The sequence below is a fragment of the Rhamphochromis longiceps genome, linkage group LG7 (assembly GCF_057381845.1).
Source record: "Rhamphochromis longiceps isolate RC_006_pf linkage group LG7, R_longiceps_female_GT1.1, whole genome shotgun sequence".
NCBI classification, from domain to species: domain Eukaryota; kingdom Metazoa; phylum Chordata; class Actinopteri; order Cichliformes; family Cichlidae; genus Rhamphochromis; species Rhamphochromis longiceps.
In genome coordinates, this window is record NC_140563.1 from 17,547,661 (window position 1) to 17,563,429 (window position 15,769).

Here is a 15,769-nt window from a genome sequence, read left to right on the forward strand (position 1 = left end):
TTCAAAAAGTATGTAGTTGACTTCACTGTGCTCACAGGCAGTGTTTTGTTTTGATGTGTGGTTAGCCTGAGTCTTTTAATGCCAGGATTCACTTTTATTTTCCTTCAATAATTGTTACAATGCTGTCCTTTTAAGGAATTGATTATTGAGTTGGTTATATTAAATATAATTCAGTAATTCAACAAATGTGTTGTGTGTTGATATAAGTCTTATGTATAAGTCATGGTGTCAGCCCGACTCACCCCTGGTGTGCAAAGGTGCTGTTTTATTGGTCAGCCACTCAGTGCCAGTTTCTTCAGGACAATGAAAAACTCTATAATACATAGTTTGTTCTAGTTGATGCAAGCACTGTTGTGTTATGGTCACCGGTTCGATCCCTGGGCTCTCTGTCCTGGTCGTTGTGTCCTTGGGCAAGACACTTTACCCTACTTGCCTACTGGTGTTGGCCAGAGGGGCCGATGGCGCGATATGGCAGCCTGGCCTCTGTCAGTCTGTCCCAGGGCAGCTGTGGCTACAACTGTAGCTGCCTCCACCAGTGTATGAATGTGAGAGTGAATGAATAGTGGAATTGTAAAGCGCTTTGGGTGCCTAGAAAAGCGCTATATAAATCCAATCCATTATTATTATTATTATTATTATTATTATTATGCTTCTAGTTGTTTTAATGACACTTTGACCACCTGTTAGTAGATCACAACAGATATGATCTGTGGTGTTTTATGTAAGCTTGTATGTCAGATTGTAATGCTCATCAGAGAAAACCAAAATATAGTCTTTTTATTATTTTTTAATTTATTCATCCATCCATCCATCTTCAACCGCTTATCCGAGGCCAGGTCGCAGGGGCAGCAGCCTAAGCAAATTTATTCAATTTTACTATAATGATGTATCAGTCACAGTCTTATAATACACCTTCTTTTCTAAGAAGGTTATACTTAGTGCATGTGTGAGTATATGTACAGTGAACTGGCTTTACACACCATGTGTCCTTTTAAACCAGATTAACTCAGTGTGTGTGTGTACAGTGAACTGGCTTTACACACCATGTGTCCTTTTAAACCAGATTTACTCACTGTGTGTGTGTGCAGTAGACTGGCTTTACACACCATGTGTCCCTTCAGAACAGACTATACTTTGTGTATATGTATGATGACATCACTGACCTTGTACACCAGACTGTCCTTATAGACCGAGCTACAGAAAAGTCTCTACAAACCACCAGAATGTCTGAAAAAATAGCCTTTTTTATATCTCAGTTGAGCAAAGAAAATGTTTAAATTTTAAGTTGTGTATAGGTTTGCTGATTTTTTTCATGATTTTTGATATGCATATTGTAGCTCTAGCACCTCTGGAACCCGGTGTCCCCATAGCCCTATGTCCAGTCTGATTTGCCAAAAATTTCAGAAATTGTCCCTCTAACCCAAGAAACGGGTATGTGTGTGTGTGTGTGTGTGTGTGTGTGTGTGTGTGTGTGTGTGTGTGTTATTATTTTAGAAAATATGGAAGCAAACATGTGGTCGAACATGAATGTAAGAAAATGGATGGATTTCTTTACACTATTTGTTATCTGTATATTATCTTGTTTTGTGAACTGCAAGAAAGACAAAGACTTAAAACCAAGTGACTCCTGGAATAACAACACTTGCTGACTTTTTAAACTTAGTTAAAGCTTTTCTTCAGTTAGAAAAGCGATCAGCTACATCATTATTAACACCTTACTAGTATTGTGTTGCTCTGACCTATCAGGGCATGGACACAACACCACTAGACTATCCTGTGATGTCTGGAACCAGAGCACTTGCAGTGGTTCCTTTGGATCCTGTGGGTTGGCTTGAGTTTTGCTGGGGCCACCGATGATGAAGTGTGCTCTGGCAGATCTTGTAGATATTCATTTGGTTTGGGATCTGAAGAATGTGGAGGCCAGACTCAGAGCCTGGGGTTCTTGGTGTTTCTACTGCTATTTTTGCCATGCATTGGGATGCATTGCCCTGCTGTAGAAGAATGCTGCCCCATATTAAGTTGATAGTAGAGGTCAAGGTAACAATCACACGAAAGCCAAAAGTTCATCCAAAGTTCACTTCTCATAGGTTTTGATGTTCAGACTGTTGTTTTAAGGCAGTAGTTTATTGTAACATAATGCTCATTCGAATATGCTTAAATCATATTGTTTTTCTATTGACCGCTGTGTATTAGTGATGCATGCGACTGTTTGCAGCAGTTCTTCTCTGCAGCCTTGTGATGGCAGCATAATTCTTTGAAATCTACACAATGCCCTGAGCTTCATAATAGAGTGCAGACTGTGGAGAAATGCTGCTTGTCCCTGATAAACTACCACCTGCTAGTGAGTTAGCTGTTACCATGAGAGACCATGTTATTTCTTAGATGATCGAAATGCATTGGTTATTAGAGACATCTTAAAACAAATGCAAAAGTATCCCCTCTTTGTTTGTTAATGTTTTTGCTGGGGGTGTAAAGTTATATGTCTTTGGTTTATTGGCTCCAATACCAGATAGAAATTCTGGCATTCTTGTTTTAAACTGTTTACCTAAATGTCCACTTTGGATTGGAAATGGGATCAACTGTAACTAAACACATATAACAGTGGACTAAAGCTCCTTCAAACTTCACTCCCCTCCTTAGCATGTAGCCACTAAGGAAATCACAGACGGACAATCCCTGCAAGAACTTTCACACCTCTTACATATGTTATATGAGAGACGCAGTGCAAGAATGGTGTGGACTGAGGATCTATTTTAGTGAGCCACTCACATGAGCACTGGAATCTATATATCTACCCTCTTTCTTTCCTTCTAGTCTCAGAAAAAGACGCCTGTGAGTGTTTGTCACCTGCTGTAGAAGGTAAGGATTTTATTTTGAAATACAGGAGAATCAAGGGATAAGGAAATAAAAAACATGTGTTGCAATATATTCAAACTGTTCTTGCCATTCTGAATTTATCAGTATTTTTAAAAATGGATATAATAATTTTTACTCTAAAACAGTATTTACGTTATGATATTATGTTGTCATTTACTAAGACCAGGTTTCATATTTTTTATTAAAACGACAAATATACTTGTGAGTCAAAGAGGGGACTGTTTTTTTTTCTAAATCTAAGATCTGTGGCTTCTCACAGATGTCCGAGTTGAAGTTATGACTAACACACAACAGTGTCCATTTGATTTATGTGTTTTACTTTTACAAATCTTCTCCTCTTTAGTCTTTGTGTATGTTTCCTTTTTTCAGAAATAACCTGCCAGGTTATTGTAACCTTTTTTGGATTTGTTTGAGTGAGGATTTTTTTAAGTCACACGTTTGACCTTTTGACAATGTCATACACTGTTTATGTCGCCTTCTATGTATACCCAACCCACAGTAGCTACAACAGTCAATGGGCTGAAATGTGAAAAGTATCCTTCTGGAAAAAAAAATACAGATGTTGTTCTAACTTTGTTTTTCTTATATTTGCAGATTAAACGAGGGGGAACACAAGACTGCAACCATGTCTGAAGCGTACGTATAACCTTTAAGTTTCAATACACGTTAGCATTTGCTATGTGAGATTCTAATCTAACCAAAGCATCTCCTCTCCACCTATTTGCATCCTTGCTCCAAACTTTACAGGCCTTCGGTGAGTTGATTTCAGTTGTCAGTAATGTTAGTTGTCAATGAGATGGCTTAATCGATTGGATTAAAACTAGGCAACACACCAGCTATGCCTTCAGCACTTTAACCCTGTCTTGAATGCTGACATTAATGAGTGAATTCTCTAATCTAAATATTAAAAAATAATGAAAATAAGTGCAAAACTGAGCATTTGACAACAATTCATTCAATACATTCAAGGCCAAATGAATAAAATGAACATTGTCTTCTTTTCCAGAAACCAAAGCCAAAAATCTCTGCATCTCGCAGGCTGTTCTTGAAGGTATCTTTTGTCTAATTGTGTATTAATCTTAGGAATTCATATTCTTGAAGCACTGTAAACCATATACTGTGTGTTTGACTGAGGTGTCATCCTGTATGTGCACCAGACAAAACTGCTAAAGAAGGCCATGACTATGCTGGAGAACGAAAAACAATTCAAAAAAGATGAACGAGAGAGGATCCTTGCTGAGAGAGTGCCAGACCTCCAAATATCCAGTCTGTCTTTGCAGGAACTACAGGTACATGTGTCAAATAGCAGGAACTTTTTTTGGATTGTGGCATAACAAAAATTGACATAAAATCAGGAAACTATAAAAACTCTGGTCATTTTTTCCCACCTACTTTGGGTAATATCTGGCCACAAGGAATTACTGATAATTTATTTTCTAAGGTCTTGTGATATCTATAACCAAGAATTTTGCTGGCACACAAATTCAGTTACTGTGTTTATAATTTAGTTTGTGGTACTGAGGGCATTGGAAAATGACATTTTAAAACCTCAACAGCAATTCAAGCAATGCCTCGCTTTAGCAGAAGAATCCACAGACCTCAATGTCAACAGTTTACCATTATGACCATTAGAAAGTATTCCCAGTGAAAACTACTCACACAGACTGTTTATATCAATCTGTGGATCAAACAAACTTATATAGATGAATTTATTTTGTATTTTATCACCAAGGCATTGCACATATATATGTTCCAGTGTCTCTTTGTATCGTTTCTTGTCAGTTTTTCCCATTAAATTATTAAAACCAATTAGATAAAAACTTGTTTTCACATCAGGTCTAATACACTTAAATCTTCTATTCACAGAATTTTTGCAAGCAGCTACATCAGAAGATTGACGTGGTTGATGAGGAGCGCTATGATATTGCTCTTAAGGTGACAAAAAATGACAAGGAGGTAAGTATTATTTGCAAATAACCAACCAAGTATTTTAAGTACAATCTTATAGGATGCATACGGACAATAAAAAGTTCAATAAATTAATCCTGAGGATGGGTTTTTTTGTTTGTTTTAAAAAAAAAAATCTGTGTTGGAAAAAAGATACAGGATCTGTCTCAAAAGATCTTTGACTTGAAAGGCAAGATGAAGAGACCCAATCTGAGGAGGGTGAGGGTGTCTGCTGATGCAATGCTGGGAGCTCTGCTGGGCTCCAAGGTCAAAGAGTCTGTGGACTTCAAGGCCAACCTCAAGACTGTGAAGAAAGAGGAGGAGAAGGTAAGTGGAGCAATATATATGTTAATTCACACTATTTTTTAAGAGTCCCGAATGTAAACAACAATGTAAATACACTATTAAAGTATGCCCATATTCTGCCTTTGAAACTAGTGCATGTGACGTGCTACAAAGTTCAACAGTGTGCTAGGCACTAAGATTTAGTGCAATGAAAATAAAGACATACCTGCAGTGTTTGCTATTAAAAAGCATGTATCCCCACCTCAGTATGAATTTAACTGCACTAACTGTACTATCACCCTGCAGAAAGAGGAAGTGACTGACTGGCGTAAGAACGTGGATGCCATGTCTGGTATGGAGGGCAGAAAGAAGCTGTTCAATGCTGGACAATAGATTTAAAATGAATATCTGGGTTAAGATGTCTGTTAAGAAACAGGTGGATGCAACAACTGCATTAACTTTATAATGATTATAATTCTGACACAGCTCATGTTGTGAATATACAGACAGTAGTGAGGCATCAGTAGTGTCTTTAGGACAATTGTCTCTTAATATATATTTTTCCCATAATGAAAAAATGTGTATTAAACATATTAGAGCACTACATTGCTTTTTTAGTTTTTTAGCCTATATCTGAATTAATATTGATTGCCTGTGTCACTTCAATAATATCGCCCTGCTTTTTGACTTTGTTTATTTATTTATTAAAAAATCGCCCATATTTACAGAAAACCAGATGAGCATATGACAAGAAATCTTTCATGTGTCCTGCTTATGTTCTGCCCATGTTGTCTGAAAAAGCTTGTGCTCTTTTGCTATACTGAACTGATTAAGACCGTGAATGCACATTCCAGGGGCAGCTAATGCTGGAGTCAACTGTTCATGAAGTCCTTGTATGAATGTGGTATTAATTAAACTAATGAGCAAAGCATTGTCATAATCAATCAAATAATAAAATCTCTTTAACATTAAGCAGAAATCATTGTTCTCCTTTCAGTACTGTTTAAGAATGAATCACGCTTATAGTCTGTGTGTTTATCAACATAAACTTCAGAATAGTGAATTGATATGTTAGACATTTGCTTTATCCAGAATTTATTGTAGTGTTAAAAAGACGTCACGTGCAACTCATAATTTTTAACAAGGTTTTCTGGAAATTGTATTAGCCTAATGGTTCTCAAACTCTAAGGCTCCTCTCCGAGTTCATGCGTCACACCCAACAATTTGCATCAGTCATTAACAATAGAAAAGAACCCAAGGTCAGCATGATCGCATCCAAACTTCATCAAATGCTTATTTTTTCTTTAAAAATACATTTAAAAATACATTTTTATTCATATGCATGCAACACAGAGCACCTGTATAAAAAAGCCCAAAGCCGACTGTACTTCCTCAGGAGGCTGAGGTCTTTTAACATCTGCAGGAAGCTCCTGAGGATGTTTTACCAGTCGGTGGTTGCTGGAGTACTTTTCTATGCTGTGGTGTGCTGGGGGAGCAGCACAGCAAAGAAGGACTCATCCAGGCTGGAGAAACTGATCAGGAGGGCTAGCTCTGTGGTCGGCATGAAGCTGGACACTCTGGTGACAGTGGCAGAGAAAAGGACATTAAAGAAACTGATGGACATTATGGACAATGCCAGACATCCTCTGCACACGGCCATTAACAACCAGAAGAGTCTGTTCAGTGACAGGTTGCTTCTCCCAAAGACAAGAACTAACAGACTTAAAAACTCCTTTGTCCCACACGTCATCAGACTGTTTAACTCCTCCCTGGAGGGGAGAGGGAGGGGAAACAGGAGGACAAAGGAGGGGGGAACAACTAAGCTGTAGTGCCTCTTCACCTCACTGTACAATACCTTGTGCAATACTTTTTGTAAATAGTCAACAGTGCAATAGACTCAATACTTGAAATGTGCAATTCACTTGTATTTTTATTTTTATTCCTATTTATTCTATTTATCCCCTTCGTATATTTTATTTATATTGTCTCTGTATTTATATATGTGTGTGTGTGTGTGTGTGTGTGTGTGTGTGTGTGTGTGTGTGTGTGTATATATATATATATATATATATATAATATTCTGTAACTCTGTAACTTCTGTCGGTGCTGTGCTTTTTTGGAAATCGAATTTCCCAGAGGAACCCACCCGAGGGATTAATAAAGTTCTATCTAATCTAATCTAATCTAATATGCAATGATGTGCAAAAATCTTTTCCTCTAATTTCTTTAAATAGTCATTGGTAACACTTATTCCGCTTGTAGGACATTCAAAGCTCTTCTTTGGATGTTGGCTGACTTTTGATCTGTTCTCTGTCAATGTTGATCCTATGCTGCTTAAATAATGTTGAGCCTGTTCTCAATGAGATGCTTTCTAGGTGACATTTATGGCAGTTCAAAATCTGCATTTCTTATTCCTTCAATGTTGAGAAGATCCCCAACACCACTGGCTGAAATGCAGCTAGAAAAAATGACAGAGTCCACCGTACGGGTGGCTGTAGGCACTCACTGTTGTACTTTGCTCCTGACTTCCTCTGTACAGATGGATGTCTCAGATCCTGTGCCAGGCCAACTAAAGAAATTGGAACAAATTCTATGTTTTTCCATCAGACTGGAAGTAATAGAGTGCATAAAGATCCATCACAGGACAGAATGACTACAGACCTGTCGCCTTGACGTCTTTGGTCATGAAATCCTTCGAACGACTGGTGTTAGCCCATCTGAAGGACATTACAGGCCACCAGCTGGACCCTCTGCAGTTTGCAGAGGGTCCAGGTCGGTGGATGATGCAGTAAACATGGGGCTGCATTACATCCTGCAACACCTCGACCTGGGAACTTATGCCAGGGTCCTGTTTGTGGACTTTAGTTCAGCTTTTGCCTGAACATCTCTCCTCCAAACTCCCTGTGAATGTGTGTGTGAATGGGTGGATGACTGGATATGTAAAGCGCTTTGGGGTCCTTAGGGACTAGTAAAAGCGCTATATAAATACAGGCCATTTACATTTATTTATTCTCAGTATTGGTGCCCCTCAAGGATGTGTCCTCTCACCACTACTGTTCTCCCTCTACACTAATGACTGCACCTCCAAGAAGCTGCTGATCCAGTTCTACACTGCGGTCATTGTCACATTGCTCCCACTGAAACTGCACCTTATGCACATTCTGTAGTATTCATTCCACTTCATTTCTGTATTCTATGTATATAAGTTTAGATTGGTTATTTATAGCTGGTTTACACAGCTTTGTGTATGTATGTGTATGCATGTGTAATGTGTGTGTGTGTGTTTGTGTGTGTGTGTTGTGTGTGTTTATGTGTGCGTGTGATTTACATTGCTGTGCTTGAGAGCCTCCATCTGTGTCTGCACATATACTTGGCCAATAAACACGATTCTGATTCTGATTTAAAGTTGATTCCGTGCTAAGTTGAATGAATTCAACTTAGCAAAGTTGTGTTGTACCCTCTGCTCAGACTCAGTCAAATGCAGCAAAAAAAAAAAAAACTCATCACAGTGGAAATGGAAAATTACCAAAGCATACTGCAAAAGCAACTGTTTCCTGTTGCAAAGAAACTCGATTGTTTCAACTGCCATTGAAGCAAATGAATTGAAGGAAATGCAGCATACGGTGATGTCAATGGCTTCTAGACTTTAGGCAGTCAATGACTGCAAACAGTTTTAATCTGAATGTTAAAAACAGCCCTTGTATTTAAAATTTTGTTAGCCAGTCAAAATTAGTTAAAGTTTTGTTAAAACCATTTATCAATCAAAGTGAAAAGTCTGCACATTAATCACAACTTTACTGTTTAAATTAGAATCCACTGTGGTGGTGTACAGAGGATGCCACATTATAATTTATGTCACCTTTCTCTTTGTTTGAACTTCAGCAGGTCATCTTTACCATGTCTGCATACTCATACATACATACTACATACTGAGTTGCTGCCATCTGATGTGTTTATTAAATATTTGCATTCAAAAGCAGTCAAACATTTACATCTAATGACGTGGACAGAGAGTGTTAAAGGGCCTATACAAATGTTGATAAGCATTTTGCTTATCAACAACAGGAAACAGATCAGGGACATTAATTGTTTGGTCCCAAAAAGCTAAGTCATTACATTTTGGAACACGAGTTGAGATATGGCTAATAATTTTTGGTCAAATTAACCATTATCAGACACTGTTTCAGGAGTCAAATTAATACCCATGAATCAAATCCACTGAACGACTACCCTGAGGTACCCCTGAGCAAGATACCGTCCCTACACACTGCTCCCCGGGCGCCCAAAGGCTGCCGACTGCTTCACAGAGTGAATGGGTTAAATGCAGACAGGGATTTCCCCATGAGGATTAATAAAGTATATGTTATTATTATTATTGACAATGAGAAAAAGGCACCAAAAAGAAGCAAAATGACAGGAAAAGTAACAAAAACTATGTGAAGAAACAACACTGAAACACACAATTATGACAAAAAGACTAAAATGCAAAAATCAAAACAAAAAAACATCTAGCATACAGAGATGTCAGATAATGGAAAACACCTATATGATGTATAGGTGAATGCACAAAATAAATACAAATTTCAACTTCCTCATTGTAGGTGTGTCTGCCCTGTAGGATGAGCAGGGAGGGTTTTTATCCATCTGTACCCAGTGCCTGTATTTTTCATAATCTGTCCCTGGCTGCAACCTGCAGAGGACAACTTACACTTCTTAGCAAAATCCAGACTGAACCATAACAGCTTCCCAGTAGGCTAGCTTACTTTATATAATAGAGCTTGAAGACCCGGATAGACCAAAGAACAATGTCGTTGCTCTTGAGTAATTTTAAATTTGGTCTGTTTTTTCACACGGTAATCGAAACACGTCTACGGTTGTGACACAGGCAACGCCTTCTCCCAGCTTCTCTATCCACAGTGAACGAGTCTGACGCTTGCAGCTGCTCCTTATATAGACATAACATTTAGCAGTAGTACCGCCTGTGTGTGATATTCGACGTTCCTATTGGACGGCTGGACTGTCAATCGACAACGTCCAGGGGACGCTACCGTGCTTGGCCTGTGGTGTACTGCTGTCAACATTAACGGGTGTACCAGCTACATTTAGCCGGATATAATATTCTAACGTGGTAAGACGACGTTTTTTTACAATGTTCCCATCAGTTTGGGATGAGAAACCTCAAAGTTTACAGTTCTGTTTTTAAATATATTAATCCTCTCTTTATGTCGGTTTAAGCGGCCATAACAGGCAGGGTTAGGGCTCTTTTAGGTATCGTCGCCCATCCTTTGAGGTTAGCTTTAAAGCTTTACAGCAACATGACAAAAAAGTGCTTATATGCTGGCTAGCTATCGTTAATTGTTGTTTTATCTTCAGCAAATAAAGAGTAAGGGTTAATGAGTGCATCTGCTGTAGCTAACTCTCAGCCGGCTAAAAACAACCTGTGACCTTTTGCTGGCTCTCTCTAAAAGAGGTCCCTGCTCCACAAACGTGTGATTCATTAGGATGTACATCTCAAGCTGGACACAGATCCTTTTTGCATCTGTGTCAAATCTTTACTTTGCTCTCTACATTGCCTCTTTGTTAATTTCTGTTGAATTTGTGCAGGTGCCTGCAGCAAACTCTCCGGATGTCCAAGTACAAACTGTTTCTGCTGAGACATGGAGAAGGGGCCTGGAATAAAGAGAACCGATTCTGCAGCTGGGTGGACCAGAAGCTGAGTGAGAATGGGGTGAAGGAGGCCCAGGACTGTGGAAGGCTCTTGAAGGAGCAGGGATACAAGTTTGACATCGTGTTCACGTCCATACTTAGCCGCTCGATCCAGACAGCATGGCTGGTGATTGAGGCTATGGGTCAGGAATGGGTCCCTGTTGTCAAGTCCTGGAGGCTTAACGAACGACACTACGGCTCTCTGATTGGACTCAACCGGGCAGAAATGGCTCAGCAACATGGAGAGGAAAAAGTGAAGCTGTGGAGAAGGAGCTATGACATCACTCCACCCCCGATTGATGAATCCCACCCTTACTTCCATGAAATCTACAATGACCGTAGATACACCACATGTGATGTCTCGAAGGAGAAGCTTCCCCGAGCTGAGAGCCTGAAGGAGGTGTTGGACAGGCTGCTGCCATACTGGGACAGCACTGTGGTGCCAGTGATAAGGAAGGGCAAGACTGCCCTCATTTCTGCTCATGGAAACAGCTGCAGGGCCCTGCTGAAACACCTGGAAGGTATGCTACCATAACCTGCCATAAACAATGCTCGCTGAGACTTTGTCTCTGTAGGGTGAATGCATTCCTGCAATACTGTAGTTGAAATCAGCAGCTGCCTCTGAACTCTACAGTCTTCTGCTTCTGGTCATCAGAGTCAATGAATTGGAAAGGACCTATTTCACTTCCAGAATTGGAAAGTGGTCGACCTCTTGTCGAAAGGCCACTGAGTTTGTGTTACATTTGCAGTGACTATGACCTTTTATCAACCTGCTTGTACTGCCCGCTCTGTAACTTGACACATATTGGGTGTTACCGTACCTGTAGATAATTACAGGAAGCAGAGGATACATGCAGGCTGGAGCAGACTAACATTACAGCTTTGCTGAATATGATCTCATTCTCTAGCAGTGATCCAAACTAAAAGACTGCAAACTGTAATTGGTCATGGTTGTGAATTAGGGCTGTGCGATATGACCAAAATCTCATATCCCGATATAAGAATTCTATCGTCCGATAACGATATAAATCACAAAAATGTAACATTTTCTGTAAATTCTGTGAATCTCGGGCAGCTCGTCTTGCGGGAAGTGTTTCCAGCTGTGCGTCATGTAGCTGGTGTCGAGTGTTTTAACCTATGCATGAAACTATACATTTTTAGACATAAGTTGTAACGGCCGCCGTTTTCTTTGTGAGTATTTATTACACGGCGTGCTGCAGGGGAAAGCTTGTTCTAACGTTTGAGTCTAAGGTTTATTTTTTTAGCACCTGGCGGCTCTTTTTTTTTTTTTAAAATTCTCATCCGTAAATAATCTGCTCTTTCACGTGATTCAGTTTATTTTGAAAAGTCTCAACAGGATCTTGAGCTTTATTGTGAAAGGTTTATGTGGAACATAAACAAGCGGACACGCTATGGTGTTACCGTCGTTGTTGCTAACCACAACGCATAAAACAGGCGCTTGCCCGTCAGTAGTGTGGTTATATTAAATATAAGAGTAAGAGAGAACTTCAAGAAATTAATATAACCACTACAGTGACCATCAAAACGATGAAAAAATATTACCGTAAACAGTTTATTTTGCAACACCACGAAACAAACGATAGCGTAAAATGAAACGATAGACGTTTTTATATCGTCATCCGATATATATCGTTATATCGAACAGCCCTATTGTGAATGGCTTGTATTGGATGAATATTACTCCTCCTTTCTCCAGGTATATCAGATGAGGACATTGCCAGCGTGACTTTACCTACAGGGATACCTGTGCTGCTCGAGCTGGATGAAAACCTCAAGCCGGTGAAACCTCGACAACTGCTGGGAGACCAGGAAAAGATTCAGGCAGCCATTAAAAAGGTGGAAGACCAGGGAAAAGCCAAAACAACAACTTGAACGCATTGCAATAGTTGTAAGACGTAATATAGTTTCATTCTTGCTGCCTCTGAGCACTTTTTTTTTATTAGCTATGGCAAATGCCAAACTCAACAAACTTGAATAACTCCTTATTTAATAACAGACAACTGCAACAACAGATTGTCATTCTACTGGGACACGGAGAAGTTCAGAGATATGTGTGTGTGTGTGTGTAAATGTTTTAATGTTGTGCTAAATGTTTTTGTGTAAGCACTGAGAAGACATTTGGTCTGTAGCTTGAATGCCACTGTGAATGCCAGCTGGGTAACACTTAAGGGTTTTATTTATGTATTTATTTAGTTATTAGGTTTCTTGCACTGTAACTCTACTTTACAGATTCATAGCAATGCACTGATGTGGCAAAATATTAAAATGCAAAATATATTTCCTCTCTTAAAGGTGTTTTTGTGTGACAGGGTTTCTAACCTGTGCCTTCAGTTTTTATTCGGCACCTGAAACAGGTCTTTTATTGAAAGTGGACCTGTTATGCTTTTCCTTATTTACCTTCAGGTGTGCGCTGTTACATTGATGGATGGAAAAAGCTCAGGCTTCACTTGTTTGAAATCAGTTAAACACTTGGTTTCAAACAGTTTTTTTTTTCTCTGGCCTCTCTGTGATGTCATTGAGAAGGGATATTCTTTATACAGCCATCTCAGGCGGACGGCTCTAGCGCTGACTACTTGGTTTAAAGGGAGAAACACTAAAACGTCTTGTTTCATACAGTGGATGAACTGAGGTGTGGCACAAAGGCCAGCTGTGAGATAAACTGGGATTATTTTGAACTGTGAATCATGCAAAGCTACTCGTGTAGAGTCCAAAAATATGAATATGGAGCTGGAAATCAGCAGAACAGGTTCTCTTTAAGAATAAAAGCACTCCATTAAGAAATCTTACCTCAGAAAAATTACAAACCAGCCCATTCATTCCAAGAATTGGGTAATAAAGCCACTCAAATGCTGTGAAATGCTGAAATTGAATGTGGATAAGTTACTGATACCTTTTAATGGCCTACTTAATGCAGCAGAATCTGCTTTAAACAGTACATCAACTCTGACACATAACAGATTGAGTTCAAAACACTTACACTCATGGATATATTGGTATGACAACTAGCTATTTTTATTTCTTAATTACAGTCCTACATGGGCCATTTGATGTTATGTAATGAGAGAAGATGTCACTGTTTGCACATTGTCTTACAGCAGAACTATTTTACCGTTATATGTGGCTCACACTGCTTTAATGTTTTTAATATGTTGTAAAGTGTGTCTTGTGTGTAATTGTTGTCTCTTTTTTTTGTTTTTTTTGTTCTCAGTTTCTTGCGTTTCGCTGCCACTGTAAGGCGTAACCGGTTTGTTAGGTCAACAGGCAAAATGGATACATTTTTAACATTTCTAGGTACTAAAGGGTAGAAACACTGATATATTTATATTTCCTGTAAGCTAGCTTAATGACCTCCCTGCTGTTCTCACCTTGCCATTTGAGAGTTGAATAAAAACTCTCAAGATGAATAAAATGGAATTCTAACTTTCCAAAAACATAAACTTATTTCTGTGTTATGTTTCATTTTCAGCTTTGTTTTTATCTGATTGCTCTTTATTATTGAAGAGAAGGGTGTTCCAGATGTTGCCCTGATATACAGTCAACTATAAATTATGTGATGGAGCAACTGAACCAAATCGGGAAAATAAACAATAATGCTTGTTTTGGAAGTGCAGACATCTTCGCAATTTGGATTCCGGTCGCCTCGAGCCCGCTGGAATCAATAAACGACTGAGTCTGTTTGGCTACCGCACATGGACTCAGAAGAGTGGTTCTTCATTTCTCAACCCTTTCTGTAATTTGGCCAAACCACTGAGGCTGAGACCGGGAGAAACCCTCTAATTGGATGGAAATGCTCCTAAATGAAATGATCAATGTGATTGTTTTTATTCCAACTTATGTGGCAGGAGCAATACATGTATTTAACTGATATGCTAATGTATGGACCACCGTGTTTATATCTATCCTTTAACAATCAGACAGGCTCATTAAGTACATCTGTCATTTAACCCAATACATCTAGAAGCCAAATACTGCACTTCAGTCAGAAAGCTTTTTACACACAATAATGCAGCACTGCTAAACTGCATAGAAAAGAAAGCGCAAGTTAGAAAATTGAATCTATGTTTAATATTTTTAACCTTTATCAACCAGAGGAATCAGTTGCACTGCAATTTAAAGACATCCCTAAAGTTAACCTGTGTGCATACTCATGTCAACCCTGTGAAACTCAGTGAGTTTGCAGCTTGAGCAGGCGGAGCTGCACATTGCATGCTCTGCTTATAAACCCCTGGTCGCTCTGTGCCTGCTGATTTCCAGCCGCTTTGGTCTGCAGGCCTGGTAAGTTTAATCATAATGTGTGATGTCGCTTCACAAGGTCATTAGCGCAGGCATATAGGGATGTTGTGTTTTGTATTTAGACTGACTTGTGTGGAAAAAACTGTATAATCGGAGTGAAGTACATATTTACAGCTGCTAATGACTGTTGAATTTGCAGTGGTTTCATGTATCATTTGATGTGAGGACAAAAAGACGGGCTGGTTCAGATTTTGAAACACCCCAAAGAAGACTCTTGAAAAGATTTGTTAGGTTATATTTTATATGGATGCCTCACTTTTGTACTTCTTCTGTAGTACTAATTATTACATCTGAGCATGCCATCCTCATTCTAGATTGCTTGAAAAGAGATGAAACTGAAGAAATAGAACATAAATATAAGTGCACGACATTCATTGTTAAAGAAACTAAATGTTTAGATCTCTATGGGAGACTTTCCACACAGAGATATTAGGAGAACTTAATTGTATTCCCTCAATACAAGTTTTTAACATCCTCAAGCAGAGACAAGAGTGGGAAAGAGGTATCATGAAAACTGAAGTTGATGTGAAATATCTTTTTACACTGTGTTTATATTTTTATCTTTAATACTAGAAAGGAAATTTCATTGTTATAAAGAAAATTGATTCTACTGGATCCAAGCTGCATAGAAAAAGAACTC

At 38.9% G+C, this 15,769-nt stretch overlaps 3 protein-coding genes across 3 annotated transcripts in view; all 3 read left to right on the forward strand.

Moving 5' to 3' along the window:
- Window positions 1-1,406, forward strand: part of LOC146665139 (uncharacterized) — a 31,003-nt gene extending 29,597 nt beyond the window's left edge. The window contains exon 23 of the mRNA XM_085412629.1: window positions 1-1,406. This exon is cut by the window's left edge and continues 305 nt beyond it. The gene's annotated coding sequence lies outside the window, so the exon portion shown is untranslated.
- A 2,482-nt stretch (window positions 1,407-3,888) lies between these two features.
- Window positions 3,889-6,077, forward strand: LOC146665141 (troponin I, slow skeletal muscle-like). Its single transcript, XM_085411098.1, has 5 exons — window positions 3,889-3,928; window positions 4,035-4,166; window positions 4,744-4,833; window positions 4,978-5,151; window positions 5,416-6,077. The coding sequence occupies exons 2-5, from the start codon at window positions 4,056-4,058 to the stop codon at window positions 5,500-5,502; spliced, it is 462 nt and encodes a 153-aa protein (XP_085267224.1). The 5' UTR covers window positions 3,889-3,928; window positions 4,035-4,055; the 3' UTR covers window positions 5,503-6,077.
- A 4,048-nt stretch (window positions 6,078-10,125) lies between these two features.
- On the forward strand, window positions 10,126-14,262 carry bpgm (2,3-bisphosphoglycerate mutase). Its single transcript, XM_085412630.1, has 3 exons — window positions 10,126-10,237; window positions 10,714-11,336; window positions 12,533-14,262. Exons 2-3 carry the CDS (start codon window positions 10,736-10,738, stop codon window positions 12,706-12,708), a joined length of 777 nt encoding a protein of 258 aa, XP_085268756.1. The 5' UTR covers window positions 10,126-10,237; window positions 10,714-10,735; the 3' UTR covers window positions 12,709-14,262.
- Window positions 14,263-15,769: the final 1,507 nt, after the last annotated feature.